At 39.8% G+C, this 27,674-nt stretch overlaps 1 protein-coding gene across 2 annotated transcripts in view; it reads right to left on the bottom strand.

The window, feature by feature from the left end:
- FAM117A (family with sequence similarity 117 member A) overlaps positions 1-27,445 on the bottom strand; it is a 49,353-nt gene extending 21,908 nt beyond the window's left edge. For both annotated transcript variants that reach the window (XM_074261193.1, XM_074261194.1), the window contains exon 1: positions 27,232-27,445. In XM_074261193.1, the coding sequence (XP_074117294.1) occupies positions 27,232-27,430 (199 nt within the window). In that variant the 5' untranslated portion in view covers positions 27,431-27,445. The remainder of the gene's footprint in view (positions 1-27,231) is intronic.
- Positions 27,446-27,674: the final 229 nt, after the last annotated feature.

Here is a 27,674-nt window from a genome sequence, read left to right as displayed (position 1 = left end):
TTCTGTCAAATCTTCAATAGCACCCTATCTAATGTTTCTTTCTCTACTGACTACAAACATACCTATGTTTTCCCATCCTTAAAAAAAAACCCTTTGTTTATGCTACCATCTCAGCTCTCTCTCTTCTTTCAAATTCCTAAAAACAAACAAAAGAACTACTACATTAAGACCTCTAGTTCCCTTCCTCTTACTTTCTTCGAAATTTCCTGTAATCTGACTTCTAACTTCATCATTACCTTCAAATGCCCTCTCCAAAATTACCCATGATCTCTTAATTGCCAAATCTAATGGCCTTTTCTCAGTCCTCATCCTTGACTACTCTGCAATCTCTGATACAACTAATATATACTTTTGTATATTATCTCCTTTATGGGTTTTCAACCTCACTCCCTCCTAGTCTGACTGGCTCTTTTTAGTCTCTTTTCCTGGATTTCCATCCATGTCATTCCCATTAACTATGCATGTCCCCTAAGACTCTTCACTTGACTCTCTTTTATTTTTATAATCTCTCCGTTGGTGATCTCATTGCTCCCATAGATTCAATTATAATCTCCAATTATAAATCCTAGTTCTATCCCAGCCCTAGCCTCTCTTCTCAATTTTATCTGGTCCTGTATCACTAATAGTCTATGGGACATTTCAAACTGGGATATCCTACAGACATATCAAATGGAACATGTTCAAAACAGAATTCATTGTCTTTTTTAAAAAATATAATTATAACTTTTTTTTGACAGTACATATGCATGGGTAATTTTTTACAACATTATCCCTTGCACTCACTTCTTATTCCGAATTTCCCCCCCTTCCCGCCACCTTCTCCCCAGATGGCAGGCAGTCCCATACATGTTAAATGTGTTATAGTATATCCTAGATACAATATATGTGTGTAAAACCAAATTTCTTGTTGCACAAGAAGAATTGGATTCAGAAGATAAAAATAACCTGGGAAAAAAAAACAAAAATGCAAACAGTCCACACTCATTTCCCAGTGTTCCTTCTCTGGGTGTAGCTGATTCTGTCCATCATTGATCAATTGGAACTGAATTAGATCTTCTCTTTGTTGAAGATAGCCACTTCATCAGAACACATCCTCATACAGTATGGTTGTTGAAGTATATAATTATTCATCCTACTGGTCACAGAATTCATTGTCTTTTCCCAAAACCCACCCGTTTTATAAACTTCCCTATTACTAAGGGCTCCAGGATTCTTCTAGTAATCCAGATTTGTAACCTCTGAGTTACAAAGCTCATCTGAGTTATAAAAGTCAAATTTTTACTCCTCCTCAAACTAAACAATATCTCTTGCCCATGTTCCATTATCTTCACTGATATGCACCATCATCATTCAGGCCCTCATCATCTTGTCTCAAATAACTGTAGTTATCTTCTAAGTGATTTCCTCACCTCAAGTCTCCTTCCCCATCCAATCTATCTTCCTAAGTATTTTTCCTAAAATACAGGTCTGCAGGTCACCACCTTTCCCCATTCCCCAAGACTCCTTTCCCATACTCAAGCAATCAATAAATTCCAAGAGCTCCCTATTACTTCTAGGATCAAATGTAAACTTTTTTATTTGGCATTTAAAGCTCCTCACAACCTGAATCCTTTCTACCTTTCCAGTCTTCTGACATTTTACATTCCTCCTTCCCACTTAATCTATCCACACTGGTATATTTGCTGTTCCTCACACATAATACCTTACCTCCTCTTCCCCCGCCCATCCTTTTTACTGGTTGGTCCCCTAATAACTCCCACCTCTCAGAATTTCTGCCTTCCTTCAAACTCAGATTAAATGTAATAATCCTTTCCTGGTCCCCCCAAGCTACTTGGCCTTTCCCCTCTAAGGTTACCTTTCATCTATTCTATATATCCTGGCAGGTAAATGTTAACTTCTCATGAAGAATAGAGGGGGAAAAAAGAAAATAGCCTATGGATCAGAGAATAGAGCACACATTAGACTAGAAGTGACAGAAATAGGAAGATTCTCGGTGACTTTTTTTTTTTTAAAGGGTGTACCACAAAAGAACATTACTTAAGCTAAGTGGTTTAGGGCAGAGAGAGGGAGTAGAAAGATCTTAAACCACAGAGTTATGTAGGTGGGAAAGGAAAAGTAAATAATTAAATATATACATAAATAGGAAGAAAGAGAAATTAACAACTTAAGTAAATTTAAGTAACTTAGTACATATGTAGGAATAGACCAGAATCAAAGTGATTTATTAATAGCAAAAAATAACTGGGGAGACAAAGTACTAACATAAAAAAAGAAGGGTATGAACAAGTCAATATAAAAGAAACAGAGGAAAACCCAAATTTAACCACCACATCTTAAGTGTAAATGGATTAAATAATCCAATAAAATGAAAGAGAATGGCATTATGGATATGAAAACAAAATCTAACAATGTACTGCAAACAAGAGATACACATGAAAATAAACATGTACAGAACAAAAAGAGGAAGTTACAACAAAATGTACTAGGCATCAGATTCCAAAAAAAAAGACAAATTATAATTACACAAGCAACACAAATTCATTAGGAAAGCAAATCTGTTATTATTCAAAATTTATTTATTCCAAAGGTAATATTTTTTAAAATTAGTGGCTACTTCTAGAATATACTGTAATATATTTAACATATATAAGACTGCTTGCCATCTGGAGGAGGGGGTTGGGGGAGGAAGGGAAAAAATCTGAATAGAAGTAAGTGCAAGGGATAATGTTGTAAAAAATTACCCATGCATATGTACTGTCAAAAAAATGTTATAATTATAAAATAAAATAAAAATTAACAAAAAAAAAAACTTTGGATGGAAAACACCATCTGCATCCAAAAAAAAAAAATGATGGAGATTGAATGTAAATCAACACATGCTATATTCACTTCTTCTTTTTTATTTATTTATTTTTTTTGGCTTTTTTTCCTCTACCATGACTTTTTCCTCTTGTTCTGATTTTTCTCTCCCAGCATGATTCATAAAGGAATGTATATTAAAATAAAAATAATTTTAAACAAGAAAAAAAATTAGTGGCTACTTGATTTTATCAGAACCAATGGCCTCCTCCTGTGGTAAAGATAATTTAAGACGATTAATTTTTTTCTTACTCTATGAAAACAGGAAGAGGCAGGAATTCATCCCATTTTATTTTAAGTTAAGGATATCATTAGTTTGCCTCAAGTTACAAAGTATATCATTGAAAAAGTATCTCTCCACACTGCCTTATTACTTTCATTTTGAGTATAGGACAGAAGGGTAGATCTGGTGCTATTAGGAGCTTTTACCACCACTATCCTCTCACCAAGAGCAGCTTCTAAACAAAATATTGTCACCTCATTCTCCTAAAATCATACAGATCTCCTAAGATCATACAGATCAAACCCACAGATAAGGCACAGGCTCTGGAAAGGCAAATTTGTATAAACCATATGTCAAGAAGCAAAAAGGTAGACAGAAAGGCAAGACATAACAGGGCAGGCATAATTCTGATAGTCACAATTCTCAAGTCTATTTCAGCACAATCTGGAAGGAAACAGTTCTCAACAGAGAGAAAGAAGGGTGGGCTATGCTTTGTTGTTGTTCATTCAGTTGTGTTTAGGATCCTGGGACCACAGCATGCCAGTCCTTTCTATCTTCAACTATATTTCAGTCTGTCCAAGTTCATTGTTTTCATAACACTATCTATTCGCCACATCCTCTAATACTCCCTTTCCCTTTTGCTTTCAATCTTTCTCAATATCAGGGTCTTTTCTGATGAGTTCCACATTCTCATTATGTGTCCAAAGTAATTAAGCTTCAGATTTCTGTATATGGCCTGTGAATTGCCTGCATTCATTTCTAAAAGTATTGAATGATTTTAGCTATTTGCTGTCTAAGGGACTAAAATGCTTCATCTATCTGGATTTTATACCAGTCACATATCACTTCTATACCACTCTTCTCAATAAAATTCACTACTTATTCTCTATAACAGCCATATTTCTATACATTATTCACTACACTCATTAAAGATTAGAAGTATTTACAATTCTAGAATATACGAAGAATACAATTACTTTCTGGTCCTTCCCTAGAGCTCTAAACAACAACTGATTGGTCAACTTTTCCCTAACCCTTCCTTTGCTCTTACCATTAGAGAACAGCACTAACAGTCAAAAGGCAGAGAAGAAAGAAATAAACCAGAATCCTAGTTAGAATCACTGCTACATATCATTTATACTATATATCACAGTAGCCACAAAAAGTTGATTGAACACATCTGGAGAAAGAGTTCTGCCCTGAAAAATCAGGTCTAAATACTGACTTCTTTGTTACCAAGTAGATCTGATAGGTCTAACTTAGAGTCTTCTACCCAGAAACAGAGAAAGAGAGCCCTAGTCCCTGACCGCTACAACAATCCCTATCCTCTCTTGGTACAGCCATAGTCAAGCACAAGATTGAAAAATTATCTTTCTTTGTCATATGTCCTTTTGCCAGTCTCTCCCTGCCCTTCAAATTCTAAGATTCTTGGTCCAGCTAGGCCCTTCTCATCTTAATGCAAAACGTTCCTTTGGGCCTGGAGAAGACTGGACTTTGGAAAAATTCATAGGGTTAAAATAAGCAAATCAAAGTATGTTTGTAAAGTATTTTGGAAGCTTTAAAATGCTGCATGGGAATTACAATTGTCCATATGTCCCCCTGCAAAAAGGGGAAATGGCAATTTATAATTCAGGCCATTGGCCATGTACTATAATGTGCTGGAGTTATTGTTCTGTTAGCAAGACCATGAACTGAGGAAAGAGTGCAGTGAGATAGACTGTCCTATTTATAGTATAGTAGCGATATGTATTATGACTATTATTATTATTAAAAGGGAACCAGGACAACCTTTAGATTGAAAAGACATCAGTAGCTAGCTACAGAGCTAACTTAAGCATGCTCAGGCAAGCAGAGCTTGGCCCCAGCTATTTAACTTGAGTGGACACACTATAAACTTGGGGGTCCATTAACCCATTTCTATTCTCCATAGGTTTGTCAGACTTCCCAAAGAAGAACTAGACAGAGCTGGGCATTGGACACCACCCAGAAAAGTTTCTGGTGATAGCAAGAGGAAGAAAAGCCACAAGAGGAAGTCACCACAGCTGTCTGTGGTTAAGAGAGCTACTAGATTCATTTAGGGAAGGGATTGAGTACCTCCTTTCAGATTTGGGGTGGGGGAGGAGGAGAATCACCATTTAGGCAAAGAGGCTTGCACCCCCAGAAATGGAATCCTGGAACCACCTGGTGCAGGAGCAGAGCTGGAGGCCAGGACAGTTAGGACAGCCTGCAGAGCCTCAGGTTGGGCCACTGAGTGAGGGTGGAGTGTCCTGTTTACAGCAGCCTGGCAGTGTTATCAGACCATCGCAGGCACCAGCCTCCGAGGCCCTAGCACCTGGCTGAGAACCCTGGCAGGAGGCCAGGCCACTGTACCCTTTAGCAGAGCAGTGCAGGGGCTTTCAGCTCTTGGGCAATGGTAAAGAAAAAGGCACCAAAGATAAGAGGCCTCAGGTGCTATCTTCCAGGGCCACTTGGCTCTGAATCCCAACTGTTCCCCCTTAACACAACTTTCTTGCTGGGGCAAAGAATAGGTCAAGTGTCTTGCTGTCTCAGAGAAGTAATATAAGGAAGGGAATACAAAGAATCACACAGAAAGACATAGATAGGCCAAAGCCAGTTGATGTACAGAAGGTCAACACTTTGTTCCATTTTGAGATAATGAGGACACTGGGGTCAGATTCAGCCAAAGAAAGCTCAATCTCTAAGCCAATCTAGCAAACCCAAGTGGTAAAGGTAGGTCTCAAAGGGGATTCAGGGCAGCTCTTGCCTCTTTCTGCCACAACAAAACATCATGACTTATAGGGACAAATCCTTCTCAGGAGCCCCCTGTCTTCCTTCTAGAAATTCAGTCAAGGCCTACATGATTTCAGCCTTTATATTTTATAGCTAATTCTTCCTCTTCTTTTACCTATTCCTGCCCACGGGAAGGGGAAAGAGGCAAGAAGACAAGGGATGAACAGTGTTGGGAAAGGGAGAAGGATACAGAAAATACAGAAAAAAAGAGTTCTATGACTGCTGTTTTCATCTAGACTAATGACTCATTGACGCTGAAGCAGGAGTCCTGGCTAACTTAAATTTGTGCTATAACAATGAAAAATTTTTTATATCACTTTCATATATTCTGTCCATATTTCTGAACATATCCTCCCCTCTCCCCCCATCCTTTTAACTAAAAAAAAGATAGGAAAAAAAAACCAAGCAGTTCAGCAAATAGAACACATTAATTGAAGTTGATAGTATATGCAATGTTCTATACTCCTATTTCCCCACCTTTGTAAAGAAGGATGATAGTACTGGAGAAAAAAACAAAAAATGCACCTAAAATATTAGGATTAAATTGTGGGGTTGGTTTTTTGGAGGTATGATTTTGATTTTTTTATTCTTTCCATTTATAAAGGGATACATTTTTGTATTTTACTAGAATGCTCACTTCATTATACATTAATTTTTAAAAGTCTATGTTTTTCTGAATTCTTCAAGTTCATTGCAGAGGTTTCAACTAGATAACTTATAAGATCCATTCTAAATCACAAATTTATAAGTTTATGATCTTACATACCACAACAATTTGAGCCTAGGCAATAAAAAGGTGAATTTCACTTTCATTTCAGCACTTAGTGAGGGAGAATGAGTCCAGAAAAGAGAATGAGGTTATTCTCCATAGTGTATATCAGTCTAGGAAACTCTGCTATGGGCAAGACTGAGCAGAATGGAATATAAAATGATCAAACACTTTAGAAGAGTGGCTCTAGCCATCTATAAATATGTGGTTTTTAAAAAAATTGGAATCCTATGCTTTAATATACTAAAAAAATTATTCTGAAACTCTCAACTTTACCAAATAGCCAGAGGAATACACAAAAAGGCTAAGAATCTTTATTCCATAGAAATTTGCAAATAGGAGATGCTTAATAATTATCAGTGGAATGAAAAAAATCTATTACAAATTACTTTTGTACTTTTGTTTTAAAACCCCATTATCCTTTCTCACAACAAGTGATGATATTTTTTTCAATTCTTTTGTCCAGGCCCCTTCACACTCAACTTAGAACACAAATATCAATTTATAAAAATCACAAAGTGGGGCTCTCCTCTTATATCCTCCTACCCTAATCATGATTATCATCCATACAAATCAAATAGGAAAATTGTGTTTAAAATGTCTATACTCTTTGATTCAAAGATCTCACTGTTAGGTATATACCTTAAGGACATCAAAGAAAAAGAAACTGTTTAGACCCATGTATACATGCACATGGATATATATGCACATGTGTCACTATGTGCATATATATACACACACACACATAGCACATTTGTAACAGCAAAGAAATGAAAAGAAAGTGGGTGCTCACTGACTGGAAATTGGCTAATTGCACTCTAGAAAACATGACAAATGTGAAGAATTCTGAGAAACATGGGAAACCTGGTATGAATTCATCAAACTGAGCAAAGTAAGCATAATCAGTAAGAAAATCTATACAATGAATACAATTAATGTAAAAGAAAGAGGCAAGAAAAAAATGAAACTAAATGCAAAGGTGCATTTGTAATGATCAGGTTTGACACTGGAGATGAGCTGAGAAATATGCATGCCTCCCCCTTAGTGGGGGAGGGCAATACTGCATTTTTGTCAGATCTGGTTGAAGTGTAGGTTGATTTAGTTCAACTGTTTTTTCTCCTTTTTCTTTTTTAATCATTGTTATAAGGGAACAAAAGTAAGGTGGGGGGAGGATATATTTGGAAATGACTGTAATATAGTGAGATATAAAACAAAAGGCATAAATTTAAAAATAGAAATCCAAGTCAAAGAAGATGATAAAGGAAAAGCCAAAAAGATCTTTCCTCCTCTGGCTTCAGTACCTGATGTCTCCTAAGCTTTGGGCACATGGCCCAGACACCTATTTTCAGAATCATAGCTTTGCTGGAAGAAAGATCAAGGCAAAAAGTGGGGGGAAATCCATGCTCTTCTGCTTCCCTGACACTCCTCACATTGTCCCTTCTACCTTAGATGCCTGTTTATGTCTCTTCTTCTCCATGTGTAGCTGTTAAAATCCTACCATGCTCAGGCTCAAATGCTCCATCGCCATAAGAAGCCTTTCTTCCCTGATCTCCAGGCAGAAGCAATTCCTCAGATTTCTTATGACAGGCACTTTGCCTGCCTTACAAGCTTTTATTCCACACTATGATCACTACAAGTATGGACTTTTTTATTCATTGTCTTTGTATCTTCAATGCCTGGGACACAGCAGGTACTTAGTACTTGTAGAGTAGACTAACAATCCTGAACAATCTGAATAAGACACTTATCTCTGAGCCTCAGAGATTTTCTCATTTTTAAATAAAAGAATTGGACTAGATCAGTAGTTCTCAAAATGTGCTCTGGAGATCTCTGAGGTACCCAAGATCCTTTCAGGAAGTTCACAATAATACTAGGATGTTTTAATTTCCAAAATGGCAATATTGGTAGATATAGCACACATAAACAAAAGCTCATGGGGAGGGGAGCGCTAGGGTAGTTACAACTCTCCTGGAGAACACTCGTTCCCCTACCCTAAGATCCAAGCAGCTAGATGGATATGCAGGAGTAAGAGCATGCCAGGGGATGGGGGTTTGCTCAATGTCAAGCCACAGGGTCCTAACTAGAAATTTTAGTATCTGGGACAAAATCTGTATGGGAGGAGAAAGAACTTTACTCCTCAAGAGTTACCTTTGTTTCCTTCAGAAGGCATTGGAAGAAATATTCAGAGCAAAAAAAAAAAATGTAATTGGGGGGAGGTGTCCAGGAACAGGTCTCTCTATACACATTTCTTCTTTTTTCCCTGATACCTCCAATTATCTCACAAGATCTGCAAACTGGTGTTGTAATTACCCTGAGGTGGAAGGTGCAGGAACAATGGTCTTCAGAATGTAATATGACTTAAAAATGTTGGTGCTTGGAATAAATCTCCTGTTATCCTGCCCCACTTGGTTCTGGCAAACAGCAATTTGGAAAAAGTGCAAGGAGTGATAACTAGGGATTTGCATCAAGCAAAGAACACTATCAGCAACTGTCTTTTGTTCTACTTTATACAAATACCGGGATAAACAAAACAGTGGGGTTTCAAAGCCCTCACAGTCCAACTTGGGATGCTTATGGCATGAGAATGGGAAAGAAAGTGTACTCTAGGGAAGTTATGTTTAAACTAAAGTCTCCAATTTGACCATCTAACTATACTTAAGTGCTCCTTGGAAACAACACAAGGACTCCTTGTGTTTCAGATGAGAATGCTAAGAGGGGCTTCAGACATTTTCTTCAGCAACCAGTAGTTACTGAATTCAAACTTCATAGAGAGAAAATAATTTAAATAAGGAGACTGTTCCCTTTACCAAGAAAAGTTACAGAGAAAGAGAATTCACATTTGTTGTATACTCACATGAAAAACTTCTCTGAAGGGCCTGAACTCATTACTAATGCCATATTGTAGTTTATAGCTTAGGACAGGGGAGCCAAGTGAAAGAATTCCTGGCTTCACAGTCATTCCCCCTGAATAAAACTTGCCTCTGCAGGCAGCTGGAAAAGGGGCCCAAGGAGAGACCCATCTGGAAATGTCATTGTGGGAAATCACTCAACATGAGGAACACTAGAGCATTTCAATCCTACAGGGAGGACAGCATCAACTCCATGCATATTCAAACTGACATTTGCTCAATTTTCAAGAAGTTGAAGTTAGGAGAAAATGAAGTAGTGTGAACTTTTCACCTTTAATCTAAATTCTCTGCAGGATTTCAACATCCTCTCTCTCTCTCTTTCTTTCTTCCTTTCTCTCCTCCTCACCTCAGTCTCTGTATTTTTCGCCTTCTCTCCCTCTGTCCCTGACTGAAGTATGTTTTCTTTTGGAAATTGCTGAACCTTTGCACTACCACAAATAGCATAACAGAATGGCTTTCTAATACTCTATCCCAAAGGTATTTGAAAATAAGAGATTTGAGGTGGTCCATGGACCCCTAGAACTAATGGACACAAATGTGTCACTGCCTGTCACTAACTACTTGCTATCATTGACATCAAAAATAAGTTTAAGTCAATTTATGAATCAATAAATGCTGTGAGATTAGGACAAAGTGATTATACTACCATCTTGGATTTCTATTTTGTAGATTAAAGCATTATCCTACAATTTTCATCTATTCTCATGTAATAGAGAAGACAGAGATTGCTGTGTGACCCAGGGCAATATATAAAAGAATACTTGATTTAGAGTTACAGGACCTGGGTCTGAATCCTAGTTCTGCCACTTACTGTATGATCTCAGGCATGTCACTTGATCTATTTAGGTCACAGTTTCCTCATGTAAAAAGACAGAATTGGACTACATGACTTCTAGGCCCTTTTAGGTCTAAATGAGCCATAAGTTACAGACATGACTCAGGGAGAGAAAGTTCCAAAAGATCATACAATAACTGAAATTTAGATGTCTCTCTTCTGAACTGTCCTTGATAAATTCAACATTATTATCAGACTATGATGTCTAATGAAGAAAAGGAGAGTGAAAAAGAACTGCACAGAGCCAATGAATTTCCCCTAGATTGTCTTTGGAAGCAGTCCTGGTCCTCTTCAGCCTGTCCCCCTAGAGAAAAAAGAGGTGTACACTATATCCTGAGGATCAGATGGAAAATGCCCAGGACTCCAAGAATTCTAAATTACTCAGGTCCATCTCAGGAGAAGTCACCAAACAAATTAGGCCACAGGGCTGGCTTCCTCTTCTGATCAAGAAGAATGTGGAATAAAGGAAAAGAAAACAAATATTCCTTTAGGATTGTAGTCAACTCAACCACATTACTGGCTTTGTGGCCCAGGCTGGCTTCCCCACTGTGTCTTTCCCTCCACTCCCAAAAGAAACTTCTTGGCTGTAATGAGTTTAGTATATGCTTAGATATGCAAACATGTATTATTAATTAAAATAAAACTTTTGTTAGAATGATGCCACTGCTTTCCCCCTACTCTTAAAAATAAAAGTCACAAAACCAACCCAACAGAAACTATTTTTAGATTATGCATCATATGGTATTGTTCATACCACTGCCCACTCTCATTAATGTGGATAATGCATAATTGCATTTCAGAAGGCACATGTTCAAACCAGTAAGGATCTTTGGATATTTTCTACCTTCAAAAACGCTTGCTAATTTTGAGTGAGTAGAAGAAAGTAAGCTCATAGAAGGAGAAATTTTTAAAAGTACTTTAGAAGTCATGTAATACAACTCCTTCATTTTACAAATGAGGAAACAGAGACACAGAAAGAGAAACTGATTTGATCAAGGCCATATAAATAGCATGTAGAGCTGGAATTTGGACCTCGGTCCTTGATAAATTCAATATTCTTATTATCAGACTATGATGTCTAATGCAGAAAAGGAGAATAAGAGAACCGCACAGAGTGAATGAACTTCCCTTAGACTGTCTTAAATATACAAAGAACAGCAGCCCACGTGAGAGTTAGTGACTGAATTTAAATGAAAAGGTTGGTAATATAAATTAAATTAAGGCAAAAGTTCTTGATCTCCTATTTATCCTTATTGCAAGGACAATAGCAAAATACTAAGTCTAAGAGAGGGTGTATCTCTAGACAGAAATTTTAAATGCTTATTATAGATGTTGCTATACTCTAAATTAGTTCATCTCTTAAAGGAGATTGATTAGAGAGTCAAAAATGCATTAAAAATTAGTAAATTACTCCCATGGGGAAAAGCTAAAAGAGTTGTGCTGATTAGACGGGGAAATGGAGGAATCAGCTATAATGTAACCTTAATGTTTTTTCTTGGGATCTGAAAAAAAGGGGTTTAAAGTGACTGCTATGTCCCTTACTTTTATAGGACTAAGCAATAGAAAGGAATTTCAATTAAAGCAGGAAAGAAAGAAGTGAGTTGGCTCTGAGAACTTTCTGGCTATAAAGATTTCATATTAGAATAGGGAGAATCAGACCCTGGAGATAATCAAGAGAAATGGACAACTTTGTGTCCTAGATGGTTAAACATTCACCTGCTGAATTGCCTCTATAACTCTTTCTAGCTCTGTAATTCTAACATAGTACTTAAAACTGAAGAGGGATGGTGGATAAGAAATAGCCACCGACAAATTCAAAACACTAAACAGCTTTTCCTTTGAGAAATGGGGTTAAAAAGAAGGCCAAGAAAAAGATTTTTTAAAAATGAAAAACAAACAAAAAAACATACAAGGTCACAGAGAATTTGCCTACTGGGGTTTATCAGACAGATGTGCCACCAGCTTGTCAATGATACACGCCCACCCCCACCAGGCCAGAAGCATAAATAGAGCTCAATTTACCTGTGGCTCACCACAAGCAGGGATCAGCAGGGGTCATGTCACGTGACCAGAAGGCGATGGTCAGGCCAGGATTAAATACTGCACAGGCATCACAGCCCCAAGTACAATGTTTTATTCCTTCCTAACACCCCAATAAGGCTGTGACTATCAAAACTCCAGCCTCTGAACAAGGATTCTGATTCATTTACCTAGGGAGAAGGTAGGGCGGGGAGAGAAGCATGTCTCATAATTTTCTGTTCCACCTCAGGGCATGTGCATAATCTGTTGTTTCCATAGATCTGCTTTTTCCCAGCCTCATTTTCTTAGCTAGAATGAAGGGCTTAGAGTCCAGTATCATCAGGGTCCATCCTCACTCTAACATTGTATGAGTTGAGACTGCTTCATTTCCTTTAAGGCTCTATTTAAAGCTCTCCCTTCCTTTAAAGGAAGTTGTCATCTCTGATCACCACCACCTGTTGTCCTTTTGTTTCCTCACGATATATGTTTATGCTGTTATATCCATTTACAATTGTTTCAATTTCTGTACTCTTTTCTTTCTTCCCCATTCAATTGGGAGCTCTTTAAGGACACTTTATATTACACCTTTACACACACAGCTCCCAGAAGATGGGGCTATTCGTAGAAGGTATTCAATCAATATTGTTTACTGACTGGTCAGTGCTCATTTTGTTCTACCTGTACCTCCTATATTCCATTCTAAATTCCTGAGGTCCCAGTCCCTTATCCCCAATATTGTGGAATTGGCCCAGCATGACCTCACAGTAATCATAAATTCTTATGCTCTGCTTCACCTATACAAAATGACCAAATTTTAGTTGACTTGAACATATAGAAGAATAAGAGCCATTCCTCAATAGGTAAGTGATCAAAGAATCAGTTTTTAGGGAAAAAAATTCAAAAAGTTAATAGGAATAATATAAATGAATGCTCCAGATCACTATAAGGGAAATGCAATCTAAAACATTAGATCCAACTAGACCCAAAAGACAAAACACTAAAATAGTACATGTTGGATGACTACGGAAAGAAAGGCTAACTGTTCCAACCATTCTGGAAAATAAATTGGAAAGATACTAAAGAAGTCACTAAAGTCACTGTAGAACCCTTTAGCCCTAGCAGTTTCATTATTAGTTTATACCCTAAGGAGGTCAGAGACAAAAGGAAAGTTTATAGCAGCATTTTCTGAAGTAAAAAAGAACTGGAGGGAAAGTAGGTTTCCATGTATGGGAAATAGAGGGGCAAACTAGTATATAATGGATTGTTATCAATTATGCCTTAAGAAATGTTGAAAACAAAGGATTCAGAGAAACCTGGAAAGACATATGAACTATTGTGGTAGCAGAATCAGAACAAATTGCACAAAGACCATAATAATAAAAGAAAAGCAATACTGAAAGACTTCAGAACGCTGATCAAGCAATGGCCAATTGGGACTTCAGAAGACTAAAGGGGCAGTTTTTCTCCCTCTTTACAGAACGGTGTTGAAGGAGACCAATGGAATTGATTTGTTTTGCTTGATGGTATTTGTTAAGGGTGGAGGGTCCTATAAGGGAGTGACTCTATAAGAGTCACTGGTGAGTTATAGGAATATAAAATAATAACAATATCAAAAATAAAACAACATTAATACAGCCTTTACAATTTGTAAGTTTTTTCTGGAAAATATCCCAGAGTAGCTCCCATACATCCTGACATCCTGGTTTTGCCTGTTATTCAGATATCTTAAAGGAGGTCCAAAAGTCATGTGGATCCTCCAGGTCAAGTCCAGTCTAAGAAACAAGCCTGATCAGCCCAAGAAAGAATCTTTGATAAAGCATGTCACTGAGGGAAATTTTTCTTACAGTTTGTGCTTCCAGATCATCAGTGGTATCCGAGAAGATGCTTGACACCTGCATCCAGAGGAAAGGAAGGTGTGGCAGCTCAACATTAATGGAAGACATTCCACCATCTCCTGTTGCATAAGACAAGCTGTGGACTTGCCCTTCCTTAAGTTAGAAGCCCTGACTAAAACTTTGCCATCTTTCACACACCTAGAAAAGAAAAAGTTTATACTTCTAAGAGCACCAGGGAATTAATCTGATCTAGGAAAATCGTTTGAGATGTCCATTTCTAAGACCTCCTACCCTTCCCCTGGCCAAGTTTCCAGGGCCTAGTCTCTGAGATCCACTTGAGGGCAACCGCTCAGTTCCCATGGCATACTTCAAGCAGATCCCAGCCGCCGTTTACACAGCTGCTCCAACATAGGCCTTCAAGTTGAAATCACCAGAGGCCCAGCAGGGACTTGGGATACTAGGCAATAGTTTTGTTACTTCTGATAAGGATCAAAGAATGAAGCAGTAATAACATTTAAGTTAAAAAAACAAAAACAAACAAACAAAAAACTAAATCAGAAACAGTGTATCTCCTCTATGGGTCAATATAAATTAAAAAATAGTTTGTGGCCTTCCTTATTGTAGTCAACAGGAAAACACCCCTAAGACCAAAGGGGCAGGAATCTATCTTCATCTAGGTGAGCCTATGATAGAATTTCCCAAAAATGCGATGCACAGATGGAGTTTGAAGGATAACTGCTGTGAACATGAGAAAAAGCAGGGCAGGGAAGAGAGGGAGAAGAAGAGGAAGAAGGGGAAAATAATAAAACTACTTCTTTTTGAGCCAACCCAAGCAAGCACCTTTGAGAAATACAATATGGTGCCTGACATGCTGTTTTGGGAACTGGGTTGCAATAGCAATACTACTGTGTACAAATGTCTAGTAATAGTTACAAGAAAGAAATCCATTAGATTCTCACTAAAATGTGCTAATCTTTCTATATGGAAAGGACTCCCTTGACCCATAAGGTGCATTTATAAAACATTTTCTTGTTAACAAAGTGCATTATGCAAATTAACTTATTTGATCTTTCCAATATCTCTGAGGTAGGCCAGGTATTATTAACCCTGTTTCACAGATTAGGAAACTAAGACTCCGAGATAGATGTTGTGCCTAAATGGTAGTGTCAGAACCTGAACTCAGGTTTTCACACTTGAACTATGAAGATCTTTCTAGGATAACACAGTGTCCTTTTGATTTGATTTGACAGTTATTTTTCTAGTAGTAGAGAAAGAGCTGTGCTATCCATAATCCCTAACCTGGTCTCCCTTACGTCCAAAGATGTACATTTGTAAGATATTTGGCTTGGGTCTACAACCAGAGTATGTAGTTTCTCTGCGTAAACCTGAGTCACCTGTGAGACTAGTATCAGACCTATACATTTGGCCTCAATTACCGCATGTTCTTAACCAAATGATCTCCAGGGACTTCTGTGAGCAACACATCTGCAATGGCTATTTCTCAGATCTCATCATAATTAAATGCAAAATGACATTATTTCATAGTTGCACACAAAGGTCCCTTGGTGAACTTGGGAAAAGGCATGGGTGAGAATACATGGGATGGCACGGAGAGGCTGTGATCTGCCTGTCTAGAAGGCATAACCGGAGTTTAAATTGCAGAGTAATGGTCACAGAAGATCATTCAAACATCTTCCACATTAAAAAATCTACAATGCATCTCAAGAGAGAAAATAGAATAATACAGAATGATTCTTGGAACAGAAGACTCTGATTTTCCAAGAAGCTATCTGGACATTCTGACAACATTCCCTGAACTTCAGCTGACTGCTGCAAATCTTCCCTTGACTGAGCTGCTTCCAAAGCTAGACCAAGAAGGTTCAAATACATGGTAAAATCCATTGCCAGGATCTGAGGCAAATTCTGTCCATGTCAAGGAGCAAAGACAAGAGGTTGGAAGGTGGCCTGCTAGGTTGAGTGGCAAGAGATCTGGGTTCAAGTCTTAGCCCCACCCTCTTTGGCTTACGTGAATTCAGATGAAACACAATGTCTGTTTCTGGAGTATTGTTGTGGCAGTTCTTTTTTTCCCCCCCATTTGCCCGATCTGTCAAATGGAGAGATTTAAGAGGTATTGTGATAATACATATTAACAAAATCCCATAAAACTGAACTTCATGAGCCATCAAATTTGTTTTGTTGTAACATGATTTGGTTATAATTAATTGCAGAAATAACCTTCCCGGTTTGCTGGACTTGAAGATGAATCAAAGCTGAAATTCAGTCTTCCTGAAGTGAGTTAGCAAGGGAAAAAGAAGTGTTCCATAATATGGAAAGGCAAGAATTGTCCTGTGCACACACGAACACCCGCTTATTTCATATCCATTTCTCCTCCTCCTGATCTTTTCTGGTGGGAATGTGGACACCCACATCTATAGATGGGTGGGACACTTAAGAGTGAAGGAAGGATATGGAGCCCATGGGCCACTGTCCTCTGGAGTTCAGTACAAAATTTTCTTCTCTCTATCAGATACACACACACACCCCAACACACAATATCATCAGGACTCTTGGTTAAAGAAAATCTCATCTACAGACAGAGATTAGGAAAGTATTTGTTAAGATAAGCTCGTTCACTTTTTGGAATTAAAAAAAAAAAAAGTTCTTCAATACTTTACTGTAGATCTTGTCAGTTCTAAGCTAGAGGGATTGTTTTCGTGCAGGCTCAGTGATGAGCTGCACATCTGTCAGCCTAGAGCCAGGGTTCATTAACAATAAGCTACCAGATAATTTTTTTTTTTTGTCTATAGTAACTCATGCAGAAAATTTCCTAAAACTTAAAGAGGTTTTGGTCCACAGAAGTAGAAAGGAAAGCACACACATAAAAAACTGGATTTCTTTCAGTTCTTTGAAGGAGGACCTTAGTTATGGAATACTGTATATATAGTCAGACTTAATTGCTGTTATGCTTAGCTTTATTTATTTGCCTTTTTTTTTCTTGATTATAATGTATGGTTCTCTGGCTGGGCAAAGGGGAAGGAGCATTTTGAAGGTGGTTTAAAAATAAAAGATACCAATAAAAAACTTTAAATCACAGGACCTTAGAAGAACTGAAATAACAAAAACAAATCACTGTTTCCATGAGCCACAAAAAAATAGTTTTATTATACAGAGATTTCTTTGTAATGGATAAATATAACATAATTTTGCTTTTCATAGTTTTATCTTTCACAGAACCCAGCACAAACCTTGGCACACACAGGTGTTTAATAGATGTGTGACTTAAAACAGGTATGAAAAAAAGTGCTGAAAAAAGTAGCTACATAAATACAACTGAAGAATTAATTCTATATTCATCTTACATTGATAGTATGAGCTGTCTCCATTATAATACCTATCATGGGAAGATTAGAAACCTCTGTGAAATAAACAAAGCAAATACACAGATGAAATTTCCCAGGGGCTCAAGTCATTGCACCCCCTTCGTAGGCAAATGCCTGAATGATCTCAAGTCATTTGTAGCCCAATAACCCAACTCTATCTTTGTAACTTAAAACTAGCAAAGGGAGTATTGTCTGTGAGTGGGGGAGAGAAAATGTAATGTTAGAGTAGATAATCTGTCTGACCAGTTTACCACAAGCATATATAGAGAAGTTGGGGGTGGGGAAGGCAGTATAGGGCCCTGTGGAAGCAAGGAGGTAAGTACCAGTGTTTTGCAGGAATGAAGTCTTGGCCAAAATGGCAAATATGCCATTCTGTTTCACTGTTCCTTTATACCTGAAAAGTAAAGGAGCTATTCCCATTTAATACCAAATTTTGTTTTAATGTTTTTCCTCTAGAGTTCTCCCTCAGCATCTCCCATGGACATTCAGCACTTTTGACTCTCTACATTTTAGACTCCTTCTCCCTTTAATAAATCTCAAGGCAGATACATTACAGGATCTGAATCCTTGCTCTCCCCTCCATCAAGTCTGGCTAGTGAATTACTCTACAATGGGGAATGTATGTCTAAATAAAATATAGGAAAACAGCTCTGATATAGTCTCATGTCACTCATATTCATTAAATAGTCAATTCTTGCTTATTTATTATATTCAGAGAGATTCTTGGCATTGATCTCAAAGTCACTTATATTAGGCCTCAAAGCTTTATTAAACAACCAATAGATACATCTGTCCTCAAAAAGCTTACAATCTAGTTGCAGGGATAATGTATAAACACACACACACACACACACACACACACACACACACACAAAAGTGAATTTCTTCTAAGTGTTTTGCTTTAGCTATTCAAATGCATCTTTATTTGCCAATCACACAAGATGACTGGGAATACTTAGACTTGAAGTGCCAGAGGAAAGCCAACTTAAAACACTATACTACTAGAGTAGGCACCAAGAGCTAAGTTCTAGTGTTGATTATAACATTTATTAATGTTATAATGTCTTTTTACACCTCATAAGTACAATTTTGCAGATAAGGAAACCAACACCTACCCTACATATGTCTTAAAATTGTTGTGAGAATCAAAAGAGAACATGTATGTGAAAATGCTTTAAGAACTACAAAGCACTATAGAAACATAAGATATAGTCCAAAATTGGTCGTTATTTTCAACTTTGCTGTAATATGGTTAAGTATGTAGATCTTCTAGAGGGTTGGTTTATGGAGTTTTGCTGTAGAAGCAGCTATTTCAGGAACACTGAACTACAAAATTATGGTTGTAGTGAGAAAGGTTCCAGGTGCTACCCTCTACATCCCAGACAAACGACATACACCCCAATCTCTAAACCCAGACCATGTGCTATTTTGAGATCACTCAAGCTGCTTTTCTTCCACTCCCCAAATGCTAAACATCCCCCACCCCTAAACACTTGCCAGATCTGATTGGGATTGGCTTTTTGGCTCAGGTCTGAGCCTAGATGGAAGCTATGAGACAGTGTTTCAGGCAGCATGCAGCTGTGGGGAAGGGCACATGTGTGTTATCAGCGGTGGTTCTATCAATATTGTGTAGGCGATCAAATATGCACAAAGTGAAGAAAGGCTCTTAAGAGAAAGGGAGTATGTGGTAGGGGTGGGAAGGGAGGAGGTGGTTGGGAGAAGTGGCTTCTCTTCCAATCATATTTTCATTCTTGTCAAATGCTACACCCAGCCTGGCAGGCTTATAAAACCACTTCAGTCCTGCCACCATAGGCTTGGCTTCTGCCTTCACCTCTAATTGAGACAACTGAAGGCAGGGCAACACCAGAGGCCAATAAAGCAGATCAGAGACAGGGAAAGATCTCCACTTTTTATATTTGTGAGGGGGGAGGAGAGAGAGACACACAGAGACAGAAACAAAGAGAGAGGGGAGGAAGGGGGGAGGGAAGAACTAAATTAGAATGGCAACAGAACAGCAACATCCTTTGCCTCTGGATACTTTACCCAGCGACCTGGCATCCCCTGACTATGCCTGTCTGGCTTTGGGGTGGTTATCCCACCCTGATCACAAAAATGATAACCTAAACAATTAAGATGAAGTCTGATTCCTGATCAAGGTCTGTCTTAGAAAAGTCACTAGTTTAATTCTACTTCCTTTTCTTCCCTCAACCACATAGCTCCTACTAAGAATTCAGTACAAACTTAACAACTAGAAGAAATATCAGTTTCTCATTTGTATCCTTACCGAGGTTTAATAGTCAGGTAGCTTTCTTGTTTTACAAGAGCAACTAAATCTGAAACATTTGTGGTTTCCATGGATTGACCTGATTACTGCCCAAGCTCCCACTCCTCCCTCTATAAGCTCCAAACATGTAGGAAAGAGAACCTCTGGTCCATCATGAGACCCATGGAAATGCCATGTCTTAGAACTAGCTAAATTTCAAACCCAGAAACAAGAATGAATAGAATATCATGCCAGTAATCTAGATGATAAAAATAAATCTAGCACTTGGGGAAGTAGAGAAAGATGTGGGAGGGCCTAGGAAGTTTGAGTATGATTGGAAAAAGAGATCAGCACCCAGGATGACTGGATACCATGCTCTTCCCTCTTCTCCTCCCATTCAACTTAACTACTATCCATTGAACAGTAATAAGCATGCTGCCCTAGCCTACTTGTGACAAAAATACTAAAAATCTGTTTAAATTGCAGAGTAAGCTCCTCTACTCTTCTTCAGAAGAGTGCTGGGCCTCCTTCAGAAATGGGCAGGCTGCCTGCTGTCCTCAGTGTGCATAATCTAAAAGCAGAGCAGACAAGAAAGGAGGACCTAAAGTTTAAGACAACCAGGGACAACAGTTGGTCAGACAAGGCCAGAGCAATCATGACTGGTCTAGGGGAGGGTGTTGGTAGGAAAACCATTTTAACTTTAGCTAAGTGTTACTGAGTACTAGCAAAACAAAACCTGCTTAATTCACTCTGTACCTAAGATCACTTGATTAAGAATTAAGGTGAAAAAAAAAAAGAATTAAGGTGACCAAGAAGGGATACTGCAGAGTGGGCAAGATGGGGAAGACTTGAAATAGAACCCTGCCTCAGGCACTTACTAGCTCTGTGACCCTACTGAAGGCATTTAACCTCCCATCCTCTGTTTCTTCATCTGTAAAATGGTGCTAAAAATGGCGTCTCACTCATAAAATTAAATGAGATCATATAAAACTTTTTTTTCTTTGCAAACCTTAAAAGTGGTCTATGAATACTAGCTATTATTCTTTACTATGTCCCTCAGCACTCAAATGCTCAGTATGTACTTTATTTGTGCATTAAATGTTAATTTGTTGATTCTTCTAAAAGCTTATGGTCTGTCTCCCTAGTTTTATCTTTGCTATTTAATTGGAGATGTTACAATATCCACCTGCCACTTCTTTATTTATATTCAGACACCAGATTATTCAGCTGGCAGGCCAAATAATCTGGGGCTATTAGAACTCAAAAGTCTCCCCCTAACAAGCAAATTTTCCCTAGAATAGATATGTGGGAAAAGTATGATGGAGAGATGAGTGACAGCAAAGAGGCATCCCAAACCATCCCAGCTGCCTGCCAAATGTTGTCCATCAGCTAATAAGCCATATCTAAAAATAGGTGATGACTTCTAGGCAGCCAATAGAAGAAAATTCCCATTCTCCTTAGAAAAGGCTTGCTGGATCGTCTACTAGGGATCAACAAACACTCTTCTGAAGATGTTTTCTTAGGTCTTCCTCTACCCTTTTTATTAGGCAGGTGAAAGCATGAATAGCTAATCCATAAGTAGGGACAGTTGAAAGAGTTCCATCCATCTCTCCCTGCCTCCATCCCAACCCCATCCTCACTTCACAGCTGTCAGATCTCTGCTGCTCATGAGTAAATAGCAAACCTGTTTGCTTGCCTGAGGGAGGGGGAAAGAGTCTCTACAAGGCCTAGATTTTAGTTCCAGGGTCTTTAGGGGATTGAATCAAGTTTTCTTAATTAAAGTCACCATAATTTGCAATAGTGTTCCCACAAACACAGAAAGTAAACAGAGGCTTATCATAGGTCAGGAAATACCAATTTTTAATGACTTCAAAGTTGAACATTCAATAATTCAAAAAGGAAAGGATACAAAAATGGAAAGAGAAGGCAAAGTACTAGGAAGTGTTAAGCAACAGTGGCATAAGTAACAAGGGCTAAAGGCCCCAGTGCCACAAGTCATGGCAATAGCAATTGTTGGTTCAATTCCTTCGAAGGAATTGTGGTATAGATAATCCACAAATTGTGGCTAATCCAATATCTTTCAATTTGACTTTGGAATGTTTTCCACCTTACAGGTGAACAGGATGTAGTTAGTATTCTAGGAAACACAAATTCTAACTAAATAATGACGTCAGACTGAGAATTCAAATCAGAGGGTTTAAAGCAGATTGCCTTTCTCACTTTGTCCTTGGCTTTAACATCTGTCTGTCCTCCACACTACAGAAAGAATGTCATCTTTCGGATACCTATGTAGCCTACTTTAAGTTTATCACTTGTCTGGCTCATAGCTACTATAATAAGGGTTAGAAGGGGAATGGAAAGATCTAGCTCTTTATTGCTTTACAGAATGGAGCCAAAGTACAGAATTATACACAGATGAAAATGCACACAAAACCCTGAAAGCAAGACCTTATCCATAATGGGGCAGGAGGGAGAATGAAGAGCTGTCCTGTCCCATTTTAAGCAAAAAAAAATCTGCTGGACCCTTTTGCCAAATTGTACTTAAAGAGAAATTAAGATTCTCAAAAATTCACTCCATTCTCAGTGGTGCCACTTGGATCAAAGGTAGAAATAACAGAATAACACCTCTATGCACCAAAACAGCACAAACCAGTGATGCCTTGAGCACATCTTGGGAAAACCCAACTTGCCATTTAAACATGGGAGTTTTGCAATTCCTTCGTATACCTGGAGGCCAGAATTGGTAATATCCCCTCTCTCCACATTCTATCACCACACATCTTTACCCTAATATGTTACCCAAGTTGTTTTAAAATCAAAATTTCCTGGCCGGCTGTCTGTAATGCCTTCTCACATTTAGCCTCTTGGAAACTCTAGCTTCCTTCAGGGCTTACTTTGTGTACCAACCACTACAAGAAGCCTTTCCCCATGTGAACCTCTAGTTGTTAGTGCCTCCTCAATTTATCATGTATATATTTCTGTAAGTGCATATGGGATCCAGGACTCTTGTTTTTTTGGTTTTTGTATAGCTGGTACCTTGAAAGCAAAGGGCCTTGCATATACTAGGTGCTTAATGCTTGTTGGCTTGGATTTCTATTTAAGAATTTCATAGCCTACATTCTTTCTGCTGTCCAAATATGAAGCTATAATACACACACACACACACACACACACACACACACACACACACACACACACACATATATACACGCCCCTCCCCTCCATTTTAGGAGGACAAAGTGATTATGCAACATAGTCCCAAATTCCAAAGGTGTTCTGACTGATATTTAATATTTAAAGGATTTGACATTTCAGTAGTATAATTTCAGACTACAGAGTGCTCTGTGTTACTAATACCATTTGGAACAACAAATTAATTGAGCCTGGCTGGGAATGCCTTGTTTTTAAATACTCCCCCTATAGAAGCTGCCTCAATCCCAGGTTTTGGAAGTAACAATTGTAGCTGTTCTGAAGGGGAAATTTAAAAGTACCCCCAAGTGGGTACTTTTAGATTACAACTGGGCAGTTCCCCAGAATAGAAGAGCCATTTTCGACTCCAAAAATGCTATTTCTCCATGAACAGTACCAGTAGCTAGAAGGATTATACACTAATAGTTCCTTTTCTTCAGACCTATGATTAATACATTTCAATAAGCAATTTTCTTTATGCAGTTCTCCAACCTCTAGGATGGGAGTTTTGAAAACAATGCATAGAGGATGGCAAAGTAATAATTATTGCTACTGATAATAACCATGCTACCCCATTCTCAGATGGCTAACCCAGTAGTCCAACCAACTTCATACACAAATAATTCTCCCTATGAGGGAGATAGGTCTATAGAGGAGCTATCAATATAGTCAACTGAGTTATATGCACATAAAGACAAATGCTAATTTGTCTAATTTGACAGCAGAAGAACTAAAACCAATTTCTTTGAAATACACTTTATTGTAGAATGAAGGGGAGAGAATTCGGAAAAGAGAAGTAGAATGAGAAGGGAACCAGTTTATTAATGTTGTTTCAGTTGACTGACAGACAAGATATATAAACACATACAGCAATGGACACCTAGAGATATAATAAAGGTAACCCCAAAATGCTATGAGGGAGTAGGGAGACAGACTGGGCTTAAGACTTTTTACCGTGGATCATCCCCAAGTAGATAGAGAGCTAACTGAAAACAGATGCCCCCAACTTGGTTGAGTGAGTATAAAAGGTTGACTTTCACTAACCTCTACAGTCAAGTTGGGTAGTTTATTAAGCATATTAATCACTGGTCTTCATGCCAGAATAATGGTCAGTTATCTTCCAAGTAAATTTTGGTGGGCAAAAGAAGTAAACAGAAAACACTGGCTAGTCTGGAGCCAACTCATTATTCATAGGATTGGTAGGTTTGAGGAAAATCATTTACAAAAATGAGATGAGTTTTATACTGATTTTGTCAATAAGGAAACTGAGGCATCTAGTGGTTTTACCCAGAATGAATCAGGACTAGAATCTAGGTCAATTCACCTTCTGATCTAGCTTTGCCAATCATTAAAGATCCTGGAGAAGCATAAGAGTTAAGAGCTTCCAGATGGCATAAATGCACTAGAAGAAATGTAAAAAAGGGGTGGGAGGATAGATGGAAATCTACTCCCTTATATCCTCTATCTTGGATTCATATTCCCCATTAGTAGAATTTTTGCCTTTCCTGGAATTTGTTTTAATTTTCCTCCCTAACCAACCTAGTTTGGCCTTCTTCATAACAGACTTTTCTTCTAAGGCTAACAAACTGATTTTTTTCCCCTAAAATTTCAACATGACTGAAAGAAGACATCCCATGAAAACGAATAGCAGCCAGAGTTAAATCCTCCTTTTTACAAGCTCTGATCTATCTTGTCAAGAACAGGACTGGGTGTGGGGCTGGAAGATAACTGCCCAGCCTAGAGTTAACGTTACATCACTTGGAGATGGGAGACTGAAACACTAACACTAAGGACACTTAATTGATTTTGAAACCCAGTCTCAGGCTCACCTGGTTTTTAAACAGATGGGTTTCAAAACCTTGTTTTAAAATGCTCATTTAAAAGACAGGGAGTAAGGGAGTGCAAGGGGAGGCCCTGAAATTCTGAAACCTGCAGTACTGGTTTCCTACCAACCTGAGTTTGCTCTTTGAAGCCTGAAAAAGCAATGGGGCTCCGGCCAACAGTGCTCTCAGCTTGGCTGGGGGAGGGCATAGGGAAGGCAGTTTCCAAACGAAGGGGGTTTCCTTCTATAACACAAATCCTACAGCCTTTCATTAAGCCATCTTTGCACCTTCTCAATGTGAAAGTGGTAGTTTGAGCAGACACTGGAGCAGAGAGGCACTGGAATTCACAATGTTTAGGAACTACCAGAGAAAAGGAGAAATGTGTTCTCCCATCCCAAGGCATGCTCAGAATGCCTGGCTACCAAGTTTTGGAGGCCTGGGCCTTTGCTTTCTCCTCCCTTTTCCTTTCTCAAGATTAAATGGAGGTTATTACAATGCCAGTATGCAAACTCTTTGAGAAAATCCTACCCTGCCATTTTGGAAGTCTCTTCCACTTCTGACTTCATTTTGTTTAAAAAAAAAAAAAATTAAAAATCTGATAAATTTCTCTGATCAAGAGATGACCAGCCCAATAAGTTAGGAAATTACAAAATGGTAAGTATATAACTTGTTCTAAATCATCTGTCAAATTATGAAAACTCTTATTCTGTTTTCTTTCTAGGACCACAAAGCATCAGGAATTTTAACTGGTGCAGACCAAGCAAAGAACCCAGGCACAAAAGTCTGCTTCCTCACCCTTCCTCCACATTAGCCACCATCTTCATTCCATCAGCCCAGTTACTGATCACCCCTCCAAAGGATATGGCACAGGGTGTTACATGAACAGTTGTTCTCAAAGTATGTCTGCCAGCAGGTTCCAACTCCTATACAGGCTGCCTGTTTATTGGTTTCCAATTAAAATGACTAAGGTTCTAATACCTGCTATTCCACTCATTTCCTTGGGCTCTGAGTTTGGAAGAGCCAAAACATAACTAACAGGTTTCTAGCCCTGTGGTTTATTCTACAAATAATAATGAGCATGAGTTAATTTGGGCATTGCCTTTCTCTTCCCCACTGGATTCTAGACATTTTTTTAACCACTGGGTCGCCATCTTGTTAGCAGATGTGATAACTTTCTTCTCCATTGATGGTCACTGCTGAACCCGACCCAAAATAACAGCATTTCTGGGACCTCTACACTTCAGGGAACCGCTTAGTTCCAATGGAGAGTCTGGTCAGTGAATCCACTGCCGAGGGTTGGGGTATGAAGTTAGAGGTTCTGAAAACCTGCAGGAAATGGTTACCGCCACAGGACAGGACTGAGCAGCCCAGGATGTGCCATAGGTATTTAATGATGCTCAGTCCTTGAGGATCTCCAGTCCCATATGGTATAAATCAAAGGCAAGGCAAATCACTTCCAACTTGCAGCCAATCACCTTGGGAAAGCGCGTTTCTCTCAGGCTTCCCGCAGACTGCATTTGTGGGTACGAAAAAAAGGTGAACGGGATTACTCTCTCGCCTCCATACCCCTCCCAGCCTCGCTCCTCCGATCCCCCCCATGCCCTAGCCCGTGCTGTCCATGGGACGCCGCTCTGAGCGCTGCACTCAGAGGAAAATGCAGCGGGCCAATGTTTGCCACAGTGTATCACTGACAAAACCCGCACCCTCCTGTCAGGATGCCGTCCCCGGTCCACAACACACCCACGGTGGGAGGCGGCCGCCCTGGCGCTTCGGGCCAGAGCCCTGGCAGGAGGGGGTCCGAGGGAAAACTTGGGAGTGAAAAGCAGTCCCATTAGCCTAATCCAGTCACTTGGACGGAATTAACTCGGGGCTGCCCGAGTGAGGAGTGGGGAGGAAGTGCATAAAAGGAAGCGCAGAAGGGGAGTAGGGGAACTGTAGTGAAGTCTGGGCCCAACTGGTGAACCCCACCCCCTCCCCCGCCCCCCACACGCACACGGGTCCAAAGTGTTTTAATTACACGTCCTTCCCCCATGCGGGCATCAGATCCCCGACCAAGCAGCCAGACTCTCCCCATCTTTCGCCCCTTCTCCAAAACCCCCCAGTCCCATGACTTCCATCCTGCACCCCCCTCATCCAGCACCTCTACCCATCCCAACGAGTCACTCCTAAGCAGGCTCCTCCACTTTATCAAGCCCCCAATGTCACCCCCCCACACACGCGCGTCTTCTCCCCTCTCCCACAAACCCCCTCCCCCACTCCCGTCACGCGCCTCTCCCCCAACGGCTCCCCTCAGACCCCCGACCTTGGCCCCGGTCCCGGCCCCCCGCCCGGGCTCACCTGCGCGGCCGCCCCCGTCCCGGCGCTGGTGCGGCGGCGGCTGCAGCTGGAAGGGGACGGTGGCCCTAAGCGGCTGCAGCCCGGCCCGAGGGGAGCCAACCGGGGCTGGAGGAGAACAGCCCCGCCGGAGCCCCCCGGCCCCTCCGCGCCCCGGGCCCCAGGCCCCTCCGCCTCTGCCGCCCGCTGCGGCCCCCGCCATCAACCCGCCCGACTCGGCCCCGCAGCGAGCCCCACACGGTCCCCCGCCCCCGCCGCCACAGCTTATCAGCCCTGCGGGGCGGGGACCGGCCCCCTCCAGCCCCGGCCTCTCATTGGCCTGTGCCCACCAGGCCCCGAACTCTGAGCCCAATCGCGGCTTGCATATTCTCTGGACAGAAGTGATTGGGCAGGGCGTCCGTCTATCCTCACCCAAGACTCCACCTCCCCTTCATATTGGCGCTCCT

The sequence above is a fragment of the Sminthopsis crassicaudata genome, chromosome 4 (assembly GCF_048593235.1).
Source record: "Sminthopsis crassicaudata isolate SCR6 chromosome 4, ASM4859323v1, whole genome shotgun sequence".
In the NCBI taxonomy this organism is placed as follows: domain Eukaryota; kingdom Metazoa; phylum Chordata; class Mammalia; order Dasyuromorphia; family Dasyuridae; genus Sminthopsis; species Sminthopsis crassicaudata.
The sequence above is the reverse complement of the archived record's forward strand: the minus strand, read 5'-3'. Positions and strand labels throughout refer to the sequence as shown.